Genomic DNA, 19023 nt, shown 5'->3' with positions numbered 1-19023 from the left:
GGGACTTTCAGATATTTAGCAAAATTAATGAAAAAAAACTCATTCTTAGATACATTAAAAATTTTTTAAATCATTTTTAAAATTTCAGAATCTCAAGTGTTAAAAGAAGATCATAAAATATCCCAATGAGGGAAACAAAACAAACAGACAACAGACACTGTTAAACCATCAGATACTTACATCATAAAGATAATGAAAAAGGCCTGGAAGTTCTAAAGGAAAAGTATTTTCTATTAATAAATGTATACCTTTTCAAAATCACAATTAGGCATGAAGAAAGGATAAAATATTGTTAGACATAAAAGAATAAAAAATGTACCTAGCACACATAGCTTCATTGGAAGTTGATTAAGAATATGACTTAGTTAAGTGAGGTTGTTAATCAGGAAACAGGAACGTACTTGGGGAGTGGCATCAGCAACATGGTCGAACAAGATGTCTCTCGTTCATATCCCCCTTTTAACAACAATTTGGTATCCATTCCTGGATAAAGATACCTTTGTGGGAGCTATGGGATCCAACACCATATGCTAAGGAATCCAGGAGGAGTCTTGCCAACCATGCATCAGATAACAAGCATACAGACCTCAGTCATGGCTAGGGACCCTGCAATGGCCCATGAACTGGCTCAGCCCCTCTTAGCTATTATCTGGGAACCCGCAGAGAACAGTCTTAGACAATTACTCATAGGTGAGAGAGCCTTTGTGGAAGTCCAGGTTTCCAGTGGAGAACTTCCAGCACACCACTGGAGCAAAGAAATACAAGTTGGACACACTGGAGAGGGTAGGAGGAACAGCATCACTCCTCCCCAAGGCAGCACAGCTTGGTGCCAAGAGAGACCTTCTCAACTCACGAATTATCCTGTAAGGATAATTGTAAGGAAAGTGAGAGCATGTGAGTGAACACCTGTCTTCCTCAGCTGTGCGGGAAACTGCCATTTCTCTCTCACCCCATCCAGAGTAGTGAGTCATAACTTACATTACTGGGGGTGAGTAGAGGCCAGCAAAGTGGCAGATAGAACTCTTGGAAGATATGAAAGAGGCGCAGATCCCTCAAGATGTCCACCAACAAGCCACTGGGGATACCTCACCATTGAATCCCATCAGCTTGCCCACAGGCACTCCCAACACCCCATGCACCTCACCCACACACACCCCACACTGTGGCCAGCTCCCTGTGTGCACTCCTGACAGCAGCAAGAGTGAGCTTTGGCAGACAACTAATGAGTAGCACAGAAAGCCAGCCCAAATCTGTAGGCCAGGGAGAGAACATGAACCTGAGCTTCAGCTCCATTCTTGGGAAAACAAAAGGGAAGCTGTCAGCAGCCAGCCTGGTACATTGCAGAATCAAGAGAAGGCATACAAGTTTAAGCATTGTGCCACGAGAGAGCAAGAAGTGTAGTACAGGCATATCCATAAAAGGTCTGAGAGAGTCTCAGAATCCCTAGCAAGACGGACAGAACGTGTTTCTCTCCCAAAGTCAGTTAGTAAAGACTGGAGGAGGTGATTGCTACTTCAAATGCAAAGACAGAAATGAAAGACTTCAAGAAACATGAAAAATCAAGGAAACATGACACACCAAAGAATCAAAATAATCTTCCAGTAACTGACACCAGGATGTGGAGGTCTATAATTTACCCAAAAATGCTCTTTTAAGGAAGCTCAGTGAGCTACAAGAAAACACAGAAAGACAACTCAATGAAATCAGGGAAACAATACATGAACAAAATTAGAAGTTTAATAGAGAAATAGAAATCTTAAAAAAAAACAAATAGAAATTCTGGATATGAAAAGTACAACAAAAAATGCTCTTTCTGCCTGATGGAAAGAAGAGGAAGATTCTTTCATCTTCTTTCCATCAAGTAGAGGAAAGAATCTGTGAATTAGAAGACAGGAACTTTGAAATTATCCACTCAGAACAAAACAAAGAAAAAAGAATGAAAAAGAGTGAATAAAGCCTAGAAAATCTGTAGAATACAATCAAATGTAACCCTCTGTCAATTATTGGAGTCCCAGAAGGAAAAGAGACGGAGAAGGGAACATAAAGCTTATTTAAAGAAACAATGGCAGAATCTAAAAAAGAGTGGATTTATGTATATGTATAACTGATTCACTTTGCTGTACAGCAGAAAGTAACACAACATTGTAAATCAACTATACTCCAATAAAAAATTTTAATGCAAAAAAATAAGTAAATAAATAATAAAATAGCCCTGCCAGTATCACTCTCTTTAAAAAAAGAAAAGAAAAAGAAATAAAAAAGAAAGAAAAGAAATAATCACTGAGAGTTTCCCATATCTGAGGTGAGATTTGGATATCTAAGTTCATGAAGCTCATAGTTAAGAAACAAATTCAACTTAAAGGGCTTCCCTGGTGGTGCAGTGGTTGAGAATCTGCCTGCTAATGCAGGGGACACGGGTTCGAGCCCTGGTCTGGGAGGATCCCACATGCCGCGGAGCAACTAGGCCCGTGAGCCACAACTACTGAGCCTGCACGTCTGGAGCCTGTGCTCCGCAACAAGAGAGGCCGTGACAGTGAGAGGCCCGCGCACCGCGATGAAGAGTGGCCCCCTCTTGCCACAACTAGAGAAAGCCCTCGCACAGAAACAAAGACCCAAAACAGCAAAAATAAATTAATAAACTCCTACCCCCAACATCTTCTTAAAAAAAAAAGATTCAACTTAAAGAGATTTTCTCAAAGATGTATTATGATAAAGTTGTAAAAAATCAAAGACAGAGATAATCTTAAAAGCAGCAAGAGAAAAGAAGCTTATAACTTATGAGGGAAACAATAATGCTATCAGATTTCTCAAAAGAAATCTTACGTTTAAGGACAGAAGGTGATGATATATTCAAAATTGCTGAAATAGTTTGGTACAAGAGGTTGATGAAGGAAGATCATGAACTCACCTCCTCCAATGGACATACCCAGTCTACAGCTATAAATGGAACAATTTCCTCTGGAAAAAAAAAATAACTAAACTAAAAACTGGCTTAACAACACCTGCACATCAGGCAAATGAGAGGGAAACCACATCAAGGCAAGAGAGGCTGAGTCATTATCTTTCCATAAACCCTTCTCCAGGTACAGCAACCCACAATTGGGAAGGAACTCAAAATCCAGAGCTTCTCCCTGAGGAGCAAGGGGTGTGAACACCACAATATAGACACCCCAACTTTTAAGACCTGCACCTGAGAGATGAGTCCCCAAAACTTCTAGCTTTGAAAGCCAATGGCTCTCATGTCCATGAGACAATATTGTAGTGAACCAAGAAATGGCTCTTAAAGGGCTCACACACAGACTCACTCGACCCAGGTCCCAGCACAGAAGCCATTTGAAAAGTGCCCAGACTTTATGGGAATGAGGCTCATTTGATGACCTTAAAGTGTCAGCCTAAGGAGCAGGGGTCTGCTGGGATACTCCCCAGAGATGGAGGCTGGCAGCCACCGTCTTCGCACTCTCCCTCTGCTATGCTAAGGTGGGCAGACACCTTTTTATTTTTTTATCCTACGCCTTTTTTTTTCAGGGATTCCATCTTTACACTTCCACTTTGTATCGCGCTAGCCAGCAGGTGCTATCGTCACACTATTCCTGTGCCACACTCCAGAGCACCAGTATTTCCTGCAGGGGAGCTTTTACTTGGGTCTGGTGTCCTGGTTTTTGGGTCTGGTGTCCCAGTTTTTGTGGCTGCAACCCAGTGGGATGTCTTTGGATCACCTGGTTCTGGAGGGCAGGGAGATTCACACTCCTAGGTCCAATAGGACTGTAACAATCATATGGTTCTTGGCAGACTACCACCCCAAGGGTACTGCACAAATAGCAGACTGAAACACATTCCCAGTCTTTCTGAGAAAGAGGCTTATTTTTTGTCCAGGAGTTTTGGCCTGAGGGGCAGGTTTCTGGTTTGGCACAATTCTAAGGGGCCATAGAGGTACTTGCATGCAACAGAAGCCAGTGGACAAAATCTTTGCACTCTCCCCCTGCCTTGCTCCAGCCCACTGGTGCCCTCCACAGAAGCGTATACCTTTGGTGCCCTGATTTTTCCAGCTGGTGCTAGGAGATGCCTCTACATTGTCTGGCTTAGGGTGACACTAGGCTCAGGGGTGACAAAGAACTATAACAAATGTAGAAAAGTTCTTAAACAGCTACCAACCCAGGGCACAGTAAGAAGCAACAGACCCGGGAGATCAGTATTTCTGTGAAAGAGGACTATTAGCTTACCATCATAGCTAAAGCCTGAGGGGGAAGCTTCTAATTAAACACAAATCTAAAGGCTGACTGTAATCCCTTCCAGAGAACTTGGAGGGTGGGCACTATCATTTCACTCTCCTCTGCCACGCTCCACAGTGCCAGTAGCTCTCAGAAGGGAGCTCTTACACTCTTCTGGTGCCCTGGTTTTTGTAGCTGCCAAGATTCAACATCTGCAAATCAATCTATGTGATATACCACATTAACAAATAGAAGAATAAAAAACATATGATCATCTCAATACATGCAGAAAAAGCTTTTGGCAAAATTCAACACCTATTTATGATAAAAACTCTCAACAAAGTGGGTATAGAGGGTTCATACCTCAACATAATAAAGGCCATGTATGACAAACCCATAGCCAACACCCTACTCAACATTGAAAGGCCAAAAGCATTTCCTCTAAGATCAGAATGAAAACAAGGATGACCACTCTAGCCACTTTTATTCAACATAGTATTAGGAGTCCTAAAATCAGACTAAAATAAATTAATTAATTAAAGGAATCCAAGTTGGAAGGCAAGAAGCACTGTTTGCAGACAACATGACAGTATATATAGAAAATCCTGAAGGTACCACCAAAAACCTATTAGAGCAATAAATTAATTCAATGAAGTTGTAGGATACAAAATTAGTACATAGAAATCTGTTGTGTTTCTATACACTAACAACAAACTATCAGAAAGAGAAATTAAGAAAACAATCTTATTTACAACTGCATCAAAAAGAATAAAATACCTAGAAATAAATCTCACCAAGGAGGTAAAAGACTTGTACTCTAAAAACTATAAGACACAGATGAAAGAAATTGAAGATGACACAAACCGATGGAAAAATATAGCATGGTCATGGAATGGAAGAAGTTAATATTGTTAAAATGACCAAAGCAGATTCAATGCAATCCCTATCAAAATATCAATAGCATTTTTTCACAGAATTAGAACAAATAATTCTAAAATGCATATGGAACCACAAATGATCCAGAATAGCCAAAGAAATTTTGAGAAAGAACAAAGCTGGAGATATCAAGCTCCCTGATTTCAAATATATTGTAAAACTATAGTAATCAAAACAATATAGTATTGGCATAAAAACAGACACGTAGATCAATGGAACAGAATAGAGATCCCAAATATAAACCCATACACACATTTTTGATAAAGGAGCCAAGAATACACAGTGGGAAAAGAAAAGTCTCTTCAATTAATGGCGTTGGGAAAAGTAGACAGCTACATGAGAAAGAAAGAATATGAACCACTATCTTACACCATACACAAAAATTAACTCAAAATAGATTAAAGATTTGAATATAAGACCTGAAACCTTGAAACTCCTAGAAGAAACATAGATGGTAAGCTCCTTGACATTGGCCTTTGTGATGACTTTTTGACACCAAAAGTAAAGGCAACAAAAGCAAAAATAAACAAGTCAGACTACATCAAACTAAAAAGCTTCTGCACAGCAAAGGAAACTATCAACCAAACGAAAAAAAAATTTACTGAATGGGAAAAAAATTTGCAAATTATATATCTGCTAAGGAGTTAATATCCAAAATGTATAAAAATATCATACAATTCAAAAGCAAAACAAAGTCTGATTAAAATATGGGCAGAGGGGCTTCCCTGGTGGCGCAGTGGTTGAGAGTCCGCCTGCCGAAGCAGGGGACGCGGGTTTGTGCCCCGGTCCGGGAAGATCCCACATGCCGCGGAGCGGCTGGGCCCGTGAGCCATGGCCGCTGAGCCTGCGCGTCCGGAGCCTGTGCTCTGCAACGGGAGAGGCCACAACAGTGAGAGGGCCACGTACTGCAAAAAAAAAAAAAAAAAAAAAGGCAGAGAATCTGAATAGACATTTTTCCAAAGAAGTCATACAGATGGCCAACAGGTAAGCGAAAAGATGCTCAACATCACTAATCAATAGGGAAATGCAAATCAAAGCCACAGTAAGGTATCACCACAAAAATAAATAAATGAATGAATAAATAAATTTTTAAGATTAAATAAATATATTTTTAAAAAAGATATCACCTCACACATGTTATAATGGCTATCATCAGAAAGACAAGAAATAACAAGTGCTGGCAAGGATGTAGAGAAAAATGAATCCTTGTACACTTGGTGGTAATGTAAATTGGTTCAGCACTGTTGAAAGCAGCATGGAGGTTCCTCAAAACATTAAAAATAAAACTGCCATATGATCCAGCAATTTCTCTTCTGGGTATTTATCCACAGGAAACAAAAACACTAACGTGAAAAAGATCTATGCACCCATGTTCATTGAAGCATTAATTACAATGGCCATGATATGAAAGCAACGTAAGTGGCCATTGGTGAATGCATGGATAAAGAAACTGTGGTGTGTATATATACATAATGGAATATTATTCAGCCATAAAAAGAATGAAATCTTGCCATTTGCAACAGCATGGATGGACCTTGAGGGCATTATGCTAAGTGAAATAAGTTAGACAGAGAAAGACAAATACCATAAAATCTCACTTAACTCATGTGGAATCTTTAATAGAAAAGAACTCATAGATAAAGAGAATGAATTGGTGGTTGCCAGAGGTGGGCAAAAGTCATGAAGGTGGTGAAAAGGCACAAACTTCCCGTTATAACATATGTAAGTCCTGGGGATGTGATGTACAGCATGGTGAATCTAGTTAATTATACTCTGTTGTATATTTGAAAGTTGCTAAAAGAGTAGTTTTTTTTTTAATTTGACTATGCTTTAATTGTTTAGACCCAGGATAACCCACAAACCTCTCTGTGACACAAAAGATTTTCATGGTTATTTCCCATTTCATTCAAAATATTGTAAAGATTCTACCATTTGCAATTCTGTTATTTAAAATAATAAAAATAAAATAATATAGTCCGTAAGTTTCTTTAAGAGGGCACAGTAAACTACAAGACATGGAAACATGCTAATGTGAGTGAACAAATGAAGATACAGCTGCAGCTTTCAGTGATGGAATACTCCTGCTCTACCTACAGTATTCTATGTGACATCTCAGTTGTGACACGAGACTGTCTGATTCACTAGACCTCAAATATTAGTAAGCTTACTTCCTTTTTTTAACTTTTAGATAAAACACAAATATGAAGGAGATGTCCTTTTCATTCTTCCCACCACTGTGGAATCCACTGATCTGCTCCAGTGGTTTCCCAGCAGAGATTCTCTGGATTCTACCCAGAGCTGCTGAATCAGACTCCTGGGTACAGCCTGCTTCTCAACCAGCTCCCAGCCTGTGTGTTGGTCTGACAGCTGGATAACTATCTAACCTCCTCACAAGGGAGGCCTCCTTCCTGTAACCCTGACAGGTGGTCATTGGAAGAGTAGATCTAAAAAGTTCTCATCACAAGAAAAAAATTGTAACAATCTATAGTGATGATGTTAACGAGACTTATTGTAGTGATCATTTTGCAAAAATATATACAAATACTGAATCATCATGCTGTACAGCCAAAACTAATATAATGTTGTATATCAATTATACCTCAATAAAAAATATATGATTAGCATAGGGACTTCCCTATGGTCCAGTGGTCCAGTGGTTAAGACTCCGTGCTCCCAATGCAGGGGGCTCGGGTTCAATCCCTGGTCAGGAAACTAGATCCCGCATGCCGCAACTAAAGATCCCGCATGCAGCAACGAAGATCCCATGTGCCACAACTGAAACCCGGCGCGAGTCTTAATAAATATTAAAAAAATATATGATTAGCATAAACTTAATAAAAAAGAAGGCTCAGGGTATAGATAACTCATATTCATGTTTAATTACGATATACCCTATAGCCAGGTAACGGTTACAATGTGCTTCTCTTGAGCAGTCTGCAGAGGGAGAAAGCAAACAGAAAAATCCCTTGGGGTCTGAGTAGACGCTCAGTAGACGCTGTTGGCAGTACACCGGCAGAGGCTCCGGGGTCAGTGCAGGAAGCAGCATCACAGACAAATTCTTGGGGCAGGGCAAGGGGTAACCTGGTGACTGTGTTAGAGTTAATGGAGGAACCTGATCTCAGAGGAACAGGCTAACAGGCAACTGGGAATTCTGGGCAAGAACAGGCAGCTATTACAGAAGAACAAAAACCAATCCCCGTCAAAGCGTCCTCAGGAGTCAGTGCACTGGAGAAGAGAGAGAGTGATCAGCACATGGCACCCTGAGGGACATGCCCCCTCACCTCTTCTCGGCCTGCAGCATCCGACAGAGAAAGCTGAGGTCCGGGGCATGTCACCATCACCTCCCCTAACATCTGTGTAGAGGTGAATCAGCTGAAGAGGGCACAACACTTCAGCCTGACGCAGATGTGTGGAAGGCTGGGGAGCAGCTATCCTTCTGGGGGACATGAAGACGTCAAACTTTTAATAAATTAGATAATAACTCACCTTCTTTCCACCACGCATAGCCTCTTTCAGTCACTATAAATGCCCACAGGCAGTAGTCACCAACATGTGGCACAAAGTGGGTATCATCCTGGTGTCTAGCACTAACACCACAGTTCTGGCTCCAAGTTTCACAGAAAGAGGCCACCAAAGTTATGGCCTGATTCTGGAGAACAACCTCAGGAGCTTCCTACAGAAACTGGGTGAACTTCTCCCCTAACTCTTGATCCCATAGCAGAAGATAGGCCACGGATGAGACCATTGTGCCCAGGTATACTCACCTCACACCCTTCCCTCTTTTATCTGTCCCCATAACCCCCAGTGAAACAGAGCAAAAACAGTACCTGCTGGTGGAGGCCCAGGAGGTCCCACAAAAGGTCTCATGACACAAACAGCAAGTGTCTCGCCCACCCCAAAGGGAAATGAGATAAGCAACTTAATTTGAAATATATTTCTTCCCTACCCATCCTCTCTACCCACAAGGCCTTAACTGCCCTAAAACAAAATCTCCCCAAATGAATGGAACTGCCACTAGAAGGAAGCCCTAGAATAAATCCCACCTGTCACCTCTGTGACAGGGCTACTTTTCAACCAGTAAAATCAGACTCCAATGTCTCCCTAGGTCGTTCCATTTCCGCCCACCACCAGCCTAGTCTCTTTCCTTTCAGGGTCAGGAGGAAAGAGCTACATCTAGAGGCACAGGCGTCCCTGAACAGAGGGTCTCAGTCACAGCCCGTCTTCCCCTTTTCCCCAGAGTTCCTTACCCTTCTGGCTCCTGTGACGGATGATGAGACCCAGCCCAAGGAAGATCAGCCCCAGCACAAAGCCCCCAACACCACTCAGCATCTTGCTCTGGGCAGATCCAGACTGTGCCCCTAAGGATCAGAGCCTGAGTGTCAGGGTTTGTCCCCACACCAAAGCGGGGTGTCCCTTTGAGAAGCCTAAAGTCTAGTCTGAGATACAGGAGGTGGAGGTGCCAGGGGAACCTAGTTCTCCATTCTGACTACCCCTAGGGGATGGACCCGCCAACAGATCCTTGGACAGAGTGGACGGGTGGGAGAAGGGGAAAGTGGATCCCTGCTCCTCAGGGACACATCCATAACCTTACGCCCTAAGACTCTGGTCACCAGTCAATCCTTCAGAGCTACCAGGGCTGGGCTCTGGGGCCCTGGTGTGTAGAGTGAGCTCCCTGTATCTGGAAAGACAATGAGATCAGGATTCTTCTGATGCCCTTAATATGAAGCAAGAGGCACTCTTGTGTCCTGGAATTTCCAGCTCAGTAGGGATTCTGGGGACAAGGGATGAGATGGGATGGACCAAGGAAGCTCTATCTGCCCCTGTCCCGTGGGCCCCATGGTGAAAGGAAACCAAGTGCCCCTTACACCACTCCACCATGATGGGACTCTGGAGGCTGGGGTGCTCCACATGGCAGGTGTAGACATCTCCTTGCTGGGGAGTCATTTCCAGCATCACAAGCATCTGGAAGGTCCAGTCCCCATTTCTAATAAGAGGGGTGGACACAACGCCAGCTGTCTCCTCCTGGTCATTCCGGAACCACCGAACTTTGATCTGGCCTGGATAGAAATCTGTCACCGAGCAGACCAGCAGGTTGTGGTGGTTTAGAGCCTCTGTCCTGGATGGGGAGATGGTCACTGTAGGTTCCACTGAGGAAATAACAGACAGGAAAAGACACAGTGAGATGTGAAACCACACAGCAAGTCTCCGCACCGGGAAGAGTCCTTCCCTGGTACCAGGGTGGAAAGATCCTTGGATTCCAAATCTTGGATTTGGATCTAACCTGGACCACTTTATTAGCTTGAATAAAAACATTAGTCAGTTTACTTTTCAGAGTCTCAAGAGACAGTTTTAATCATTCTATGGGAGTTACTCTGTTGACACTAATTGATAAAAATGAAGCACTTTAAAATTATAAATTGCTATATTATACAAGCCACTATTTATAACATTTTTTAAATAAAATAATAAACCTGGACTTGTTCCCCCTCGCTCTCCCATCTAGAAGTGACCATGAGGATAAGCTCTAGTGACTTGTGCTAGGTCAGTGACACTGTTTTCTGTTAGGTTCTGTGCTCCCCACAGTAGAGAAAATCCAGCAACTTTGACTCCCACCTGCTGGCCATGAGATGATCAACAGTAGTCATGGCCCCATGGACTGAGAATTAAGAAAGTACAGACATTTCTATGTCCAGTAAAATGGGACAACAGTGACCATCACATCCTTCCTACAAAGCAGTGCTTTTCAAACAGGCTACATCTATAACCCTCAGCCCTGTAATACAGAATTCGAGAGCGAGAGCACTTCTTACTGGTCGACAAAGCATCCCTCTCAGTTTTTAGCCTCATCTTAGCTCAAATGCCATTCTGTGGCGAACTCCCCACAAAAACTTATATAATTAAATACCTACACTTCCATCTCCAGTTCATTTATGCCACATATACTTTATTTGATTCATTCATTCATTCATTCAACAAATATAAATTTGACAAGCACTGGGGACCCAAAGATAAACAACAAACTGTGGCCCCTGCTTTTACAGAACTTGCAATCTAGTAACAAAGACAAAACAAAAAATAAAAACAAAAAAGAACCACAAGTGTTATGTCAAAAGTTTGTAATTTTTGAAGGAAAAGAAAGGAAACCGTGAAAACAAGTAACACTGATAAAATATCATGTTTGCCCATGCCTCGATTCCTTTATCTTCTCAGATTGCTACTCATGGTCAAATATGACACACCTCCCAACCTGTTTTACACGTATTATCCTTTATCTCTGCAGCCATTTTATTGCATCTCCCTCATTCCCTTAGTGCAAAACTATAGTAAATATTTCATGTAGTGTTTTAGCTATTTGATAATACATTATGTACTCTCATTTACTTTTTTCCCCTAATTTTCTTTTAACATTCAAGTGAGCTGCCATCCCTTTGCTATTAAGAATAACTGCCTTGCTCTGAAATCAGACATAATTATCATGTATGTTCTCTATAGAAAATATTCTGAGACTCTTGCAGAAGTTGGCCCGGGTTAGTGAGCATGTCACATGAACATACAATATAACTGGGACTTGCTGAGATTGGCAGGCAGTCTCGTCACCCCAATAACATGGTACTCGTGAGCCATCATCTGGAAAGAATCATGTTTTCAGTTTGGACTTTAACTCTTGATCAGGTTCTTCTTCCTGGGCTCTGACTAAAGTCATGGTCAGCTAGGTGAACTTATAAAATCTGTTCGTCTTAAACAGATTGGGAGTAAAAAATGGAGGTCACAAGTTCAAGAGAGAAATTTTAGAATAATTTTTATGAAAAAGAACTGAAATAGCAAAAATATAAGTATGTACTTGGTGGCATCAGGATGAAGGAGAAGGCAAGATAGGGTAAAGTAAGCTAAAAGTTATATGAACATACACAGAGAACACCAGGGTCAGACTAGGGATTAATCAGTGAGTTTTCAATCCCTTGAATGTATCATTTTGTCCCACTAACATTGAAAATAAGCAGGAACAGACTCATTGCTGCTTCTGGTCATAACTGGCTTAAACGAGGCTTTGCTTCCATTAGACTCTATATACATGTAGTAAAGAACATGATGCCTATTGTGTATTTGGGGGAGGCTTCAAGACAGTGAATAACTGTGTGTAATTACTTAAACTGTTTATTATGTACCAATATTAGCATATATAAAGTGCTGATGCTGATTGCTAACACCAAGGAAATTAAGTGGCATAGTATAGGTAGTGTTTGGTAAGACAATTGCCTAGCAATAGGTGCTCATGAAACTCGTATAATTAACTTTCAGAATGTCTACCCCTGCAGTGGATGTTGGGGGAGCTGGCAGGGAGAGAGAGGATAGGCAGGCCAACGGAACCTGAAACAATTTTTATTCAGTAATTAAATGGCATCAACTTATTTACCCCAAAACTTCAGCTCTGATATCAGCCATTTGTTGAGCTTTTCTAAGAAATTAAAACGTTGCCTTACAACAACACTCAAGTACTGTTTCTATTTTTACTAAACACTTTTTTTCCTCAGGCTTTGCATCCACGAATTCTAAATTGTTAAGATCCAAGTCAATAAGAGTTTACTTTAAAGCATTACGCAAAATCGTAAAGAATAATTAATACGGTTAGTTTTTAAGATCCTATTTACCTTTATGCTTTCTCTTGAGCCTAAGCAGCTGGGCAACAGAGAACATTTATTCATTAATTTAAGCAAGGTTTATGGAGCTCATACTACCTGCCAATGTGTCAGGTACTAGGCACACAGGGATAATTAAGACAGTCCCTTGCCAGAAAGAGGGCCGGGACAAGTGATACAGTGACATCTATTTAAGAAACCAGGATTAAGATGAATAATGATTTGAAACCAAAAAGTGAAAATGTATTCTTTCATGGCTGTAATATATCACCACGTGTGTAAGGTGCCCTGAGAGCAGCCGTGGAACAGCCCTAACTCCACCAGGCTGAGCTCCTGAGCTTCGGGAAGCAAAGAAGCCAAAGGCACGAGGCGGGAACGTGCAGAATTAGTGGAAAGAACTGCGCAGGACGAGGCTCTCGAGAGCTGGGGCCATACTGAGCAGTCCTGGACTCGCCTCTGCGGGGAATTTTCCAGGGCTACCAACCTCCGTCTCCCTGCTGTGCCCTCGGTCCCCGGCCCTCTGCGCGAGACGCCAGGGCTCGCTGTCCCCTCCGCGGGCCTGAGGATCCCACCCCCGCGGCCCCGCCCCCTCACCCCTGCGCGGAGTCTCGGCAGGGGAGGGTGGGCCCCGCGGAGGGCGGCCTGCGCTCACCTCGCCGCTGCACCGTGAAGGTCTCCCCAACCCTGTAGTTGTGTCTGCACACCGTGTCCAGCTCGGCCCGTTTCCGCTCCAGGATGTCCTTCTGGCTGTTGAAGTCCTTGGCGATCGGTCGGCCCAGCTCGGTCACCGCCCGGAACTCGCCCACGTCGCTGTCGAAGCGCAAGAACTCCTCCCGGTTATAGATGTGTCTGGTCACGAGCCGCACCCGCTCCGTGCCGTTGGTGAAGTAACACATGCCCATATGATGGATCAAGAAATCCTCTGCGGGAGACACCGCCGCTCAGCCAGGCGGCAGCCGCTCGGCAGGCGGGGCGATGTCGGCCCGTGGCCAGCTGGGTCGGAAAAACCTGAAACCCGCCGCTCAACCCCGGGTTCCCGGCCCAGCCCAGCCCTGCGCCTCCCGCTGCGAACCCGGAGCCTCCGCGCGGCTCTTCCAAGGCCTCCCGCCCCGTCTGAGGGCTTCCAGAATGACCTTCTTGCGAGGAGGCCTGTCTCTGAGGGGAGCCCTGGGACCTGTGATCCCTGCCTGAGCCTGAGAACCGAGTAAACAGAGCTATCGGGTTGGTTTTACATCCATCTCTGTACTTAGAGGGATCAGGACGTTCTCACATGAAATGTCATTTTCCCTCGAAATCCTGGGAACCTCAGAGACAAACAAGTGTCTACATAAGCACAAGACTTCAAGGGAATCACAAAGGAGCTGTAGAGTGGAGCCTGTCCTCGTCCTGACAGGCACATTCTCTGGGTCCCTGGCAAAGTGCCTTCCTTCCCATGCGTGGGTTTCCTCTGCGTTTCTGCCACCCCGACCCGACTCCTTTGTAGTTAGAAGGGACCGACAGGGCCCTAGTCCTAAAAAGGATGGTTTATTCACGGAAAGTGCACAGACTTTCAAAATAGATAAATTGGATTCCAATTAAACTGAGACAGTTACCAGCTTGGGTGGGTTACTTAACAGAGTACCTGTATCTTAAGTATAATTGTGTAAAAAGTCATTATATCTACACAGGGGTGTTAGGAAGATTGACAGAGAATTTATTTGAAGATACTAATCCTGTGTCTGAAATGAATGCTTTCTCAATATACATATTTCTCTTCTTACGTTCTCCTCCTAAATCCCATCCATCCTCAACTCAAGTCTCTGAAAACCACTCAAGTCACTACTTGACCATAAATCAGTGAAACTTGAGGTTAAGATTCTGTCGGTGGCCACCCAGTCAGCTCCACTCAAATACCAGGAGTTTGCTTCCAGGAACCCTCCACTCAAGAGTCAGGAATGTAGAGTCCTTTTCCTCAAATTCTGAGACTACAGAGACCACTGCTGCCCTACATTTCCCCAACCCAGGACCCCATAGTATTAAGTCCAGACAAGGTCTTGGGGGATCCTGAAATGACAAGTCCTGCTGTGTCTTTGGAGAAATTCTTTAAAACAAACTACCCATGCTCACTTTGTCCCAGCACTTGTAGTAGATACACACTTTGTCTCCTCCTCCCTGTTATAATGTCCCCAGGCTTAAGCCTGTGGGAGGGGGACTGTCCTCACTTTGTCATTAGAAGGTGGAAATGAGAATGTAACATAGCTCGCATCCCCGAAGAGAGGAAATATTCTGAGATCACACCCCAGGCCAAGTGTCCCTCAGAGCCTGGTCCCCAGAGTGGTGGCTCTGGGAGCAGCTGCCCTGCACTTACGTGGAGAGTCTCTGCCCTCAGCCTCTGGGGTGCTCAGCACCGTCAGCATCACCATCACAGCTGTTGTCCAAAGGCCTCTGGGGATCTGCAGAGCCACCGTCCCAGACATAATTGAGAACAAAGGAAGAAGTAATGGTAGTGAACACAGCTCACACCCAGTGGATCTGGTGTGCCTACTTTAGAGAATAAAAGCCTATGAAAGTTTCCATGTATGGCAGGATTGGAGAGTCCCAAGGAAAGGAACCAATCAGCACTGGAGCTGAAGTACCTCATGTATCTCTGGGCAGACATTTGTTTTGAAGGTTCTCAATCTAATGCCTGGCACTCTGTCTTCATCAAGTTACACTGGATGAACATTTCGGGTGAAGAGTCCTTGCAGTTTTGAATGATCTGAAGATTGAATGCCTTCGGAGTTTAAAGAACAAGAAGAGAGAAAAAATGATTCAAGAGTAGACATCTCTGTGATATATTTTTTTAATTAATTTATTTATATTTGGCTGTGTTGGGTCTTCGTTTCTGTGCCAGGGCTTTCTCTACTTGCGGCGAGCAGGGGACACTCTTCATCGCGGTGCGCGGGGCTCTCACTGTCGCGGCCTCTCTTGTTGTGGAGCACAAGCTCCAGACGCGCAGGCTCAGTAGTTGTGGCTCACACGCCTAGTTGCTCCACGGCATGTGGGATCTTCCCAGACCAGGGCTCGAACCCATGTCCCCTGCATTGGCAGGCAGATTCTCAACCACTGCGCCACCAGAGAAGCCCTGTGATATTTATTTAAAACCTATTGTTCTTGGGATTTGGGGTAAGGGAAAATAAGTGGGGATCATATTTCAGGGAGAGAAAATCATTGTCGCAGACAAGTTCACTTTTATTATCTTAGACACGCTGAGGAGCCTTAAGTTGTGGTGGGAAGAGCAGAGTTCTTGAAGGAGATGGTTTTGAGCTGCACTGATGTAGCAAGTGCCTGCTTGCCACCCCAGGTATCTTGCTATGCCTGGCATTGTTGTTGTCCATCGCTGTCACCAATAAAGGCATGGAAGAACAAAAAAAAAAAAAAAGGTTTTTTTTGTTGTTGTTTTAAATTTATTTATTTTAAACTTATTTATGTTTTGGCCGCGTTGGGTCTTCGTTGCTGCACACAGGCTTTCTCTAGTTGCAGGGAGTGGGGACTTCTCTTCGTTGCAGTGCGCAGGCTTCCCATTGCGGTGGCTTCTCTTGTTGCAGAGCACGGGCTCAAGGCGCGCGGGCGTTGGTAGTTGTGGCTCGCAGCCTCTAGAGCGCAGGCTCAGTAGTTGTGGTGCACGAGCTCAGTTGTTCTGCAGCATGTGGGATCTTCCCGGACCAGGGCTCGAACCCGTGTCCTCTGTATTGGCAGGTGGCTTCTTAACCACTGCGCCACCAGGGACGTTGTCTACCACTGATGTGCTTTATGAGAGCCAACAAAATACTGAACGCTTCTGCCTCAAACTTCTCTTTGTAAAATGCTTCGTGCGTTTTGTATCTAGGCCTTCATATATACAGACTTAAGAGTAATATGACTTGCTTAATATCGCAAAATGTTCCTCAGCGGCCAAGTGTAACTGTTGGCAGTATCAGGTTTATACGTGGAGCAAGAAAACAAAATTTGACAACCAGTCCTGCTGGAAAGTGATTTTTTCATTACACAACAATCTATTGCATTTATGCTCTTTGAATGCAAGTATTTGAAAAATTAAGTTGACTTTTCTCTTAAAATCTCTTCAGCCGCTCAGATCCTCCCTGAACCATCTGATGTCAGCAAAAACACAATCCACAAACATTAACAGCATTCAGACACAGTCACCTTTATTTCTGAGGACAGAGAGCAAAAGACGTGGAGAAGCATTTCCTGCAGCTTGAATAGTGTTAATGAGGGAGCAGATACTTATGGTTACAGATTGTACTACAGTACAGTACTATTGTATTGTACAGATTGCGCCAGCCCTAAGCATCAAGTCCCCAACGGCAGAAGTATCAATGTGTTTTTTTTTAATAAATGTATTATTTATCAGGCTCCTCTTGCCCATGACTAGGGGCAGTATTAAATGGTTATAAAGCAATTAGAACAGTGTCTGGAAAACATTAATAAACAAGAAAATAAGTGTTTCTCCCTCTATTCTCTCTCTTCCTGAATTTTAAGTTCTTCTTTCAAAATAGAGGAAAGGATCTACAAGCAGGACATAAAGCGTTTACCAGGTAAAAAGAAACAGGGAAGAGGCAACGACAAGAAGTTTCCATTAGTGGCACATGAAGACAATGAGTTAGTTCAATATTCTGAATTAGGTGCGTAGTCCCAGAGCACCCGAGACTGGGAAATCTGTCACTGGGCTTCCACCAGCAGTGGCGCAATCAGGATCAGGGTAATTTCAGAGCAGGGAGGGCTTCCATGGTGGGATGAAAACATAAAAGAGGAACATCAAACTCAGACCGGTAATAGGGTTGGGAGGCAACAAAGAACAGTCAGAGAGGGATTCTGAAGGTGCCTCAGGTCCCTCAGACCTTACTTCAGGGCCCATTGGAATAAACAGAGGCTTCTGGCCCATGTCCTCCCTCCTGTCCTAAGGGAGAAATTCCCTCCGTTCTGCTCTGGGGCTGTCAGTGGATGCTGCCTCAGACCTGGGGATTGCCTGGTCTTACAGCCCTCTTCACACAGACTTTTCAACTAGCAGCAGCAAGAGTGTCAGCTTAAAATCCTCTTTCTGATTGGCTAAAACCTCATCTGCAAGGCTCTGGTTTGAGCTTCTGCCTGCTGTTTCTCCCAAGCCAGGCAGCATTCTCTACATTTTCTAGAGTTCTCTGTACTGTCCATATCCCTGCTGTGCTACTCAGGGCAGTCACTGCTGGTCTGGCCTGAGAGAAGGCGACACACACACAGACCTTCTGATTCCAGGTGTCTACCTGAATCACCCTGTGGAGGCAGAGCACCTAGGATGAGGCCAGTGTATACCCCATGAGGGTAGACAGTGGCATCAAGGAACAGTCGTTGATGTGGGTCAGGCTTCCTGTAGGAAGACTCTCGTGGTTCATCCTCTGTTCCCTCAGGATGAGAGATAAAAGCTGTGGACTGTTTCCTTGGGGAAATTCAGGGAGAAATCATCTTCCCTGGTCAACATCCCTCAGAATCTGTACTTGGTCAGTTAACTGTGAAGGTACTAATCATCTTGTCACCAGAAGGGCCATCCAGGACCCTATTCTACATTCAATTAAGGAAACAAAATACATTGTACATTCTGAAAGATTCCATGACCTTCTTAATGCCAGTAGTAATTTAATTAGTAACACTTCCCCCAGAATATTATTCCCTTCAATAAAAATTTGTCACACCACTATCCCTAAGTTTTTCCAAATCTTTGTGAAGCTACTCACACATGTCCCCTAAATGAACACTTAAGTAACCAGTTATATGAATTTTCCATGACATATATAAAGTAGGTCCTTTCTCTTTGCACAGTTATCTCTTTAAAATCACAGTTTACAGAATCTGAAGAAAGAGTCAAATTAGTAACAGAGTGACCATGTATAAGCCATTTCAGTTCTGAAAGCCTTAGTTCTGCCTCATCTGCAGAAAGAATACACATATCACAGGACCACTTCATGAACACAGATATCATTTGCAAAAGTCCACTGCAATCTATGGTGAGTTACATACACACTAGCTTTTAATATAATAGTAGTGAGTTCATCTTTCTTGATGTCATTAAAGTCTTGTTATTTGCCATTTCTACTCAGATGATAGAATCATCATGGTTTCAAATCCTCATTATGGAGAAAAAGAGAGGGGAAAGCACGTTAGGTATATTTGATCCTGAATCCACTGCATTTTCCCTCTCCGAAGCTCATGACTACCCTTGCACAGAACTGCCATTTTAACTATAATTTCAG

General features: G+C 43.5%; 2 protein-coding genes across 2 annotated transcripts in view; both read right to left on the bottom strand.

The window, feature by feature from the left end:
* Positions 1 to 9385, bottom strand: part of LOC132527441 (DLA class II histocompatibility antigen, DR-1 beta chain-like) — a 61440-nt gene extending 52055 nt beyond the window's left edge. Inside the window, exon 1 of the mRNA XM_060163120.1 lies at positions 8426 to 9385. Within this exon, the coding sequence (XP_060019103.1) occupies positions 8426 to 8591 (166 nt within the window). The 5' untranslated portion in view covers positions 8592 to 9385. The remainder of the gene's footprint in view (positions 1 to 8425) is intronic.
* Positions 7999 to 15306, bottom strand: LOC132527443 (boLa class II histocompatibility antigen, DQB*0101 beta chain-like). Its single transcript, XM_060163122.1, has 5 exons — positions 15129 to 15306; positions 13434 to 13703; positions 10010 to 10291; positions 9392 to 9502; positions 7999 to 8369 (listed from the first exon to the last, which is right to left on the bottom strand). The coding sequence occupies exons 1-5, from the start codon at positions 15235 to 15237 to the stop codon at positions 8362 to 8364; spliced, it is 780 nt and encodes a 259-aa protein (XP_060019105.1). The 5' UTR covers positions 15238 to 15306; the 3' UTR covers positions 7999 to 8361.
* Positions 15307 to 19023: the final 3717 nt, after the last annotated feature.

Source organism: Lagenorhynchus albirostris, chromosome 10 (genome assembly GCF_949774975.1).
Source record: "Lagenorhynchus albirostris chromosome 10, mLagAlb1.1, whole genome shotgun sequence".
Taxonomy (NCBI): domain Eukaryota; kingdom Metazoa; phylum Chordata; class Mammalia; order Artiodactyla; family Delphinidae; genus Lagenorhynchus; species Lagenorhynchus albirostris.
The sequence above is the reverse complement of the archived record's forward strand: the minus strand, read 5'-3'. Positions and strand labels throughout refer to the sequence as shown.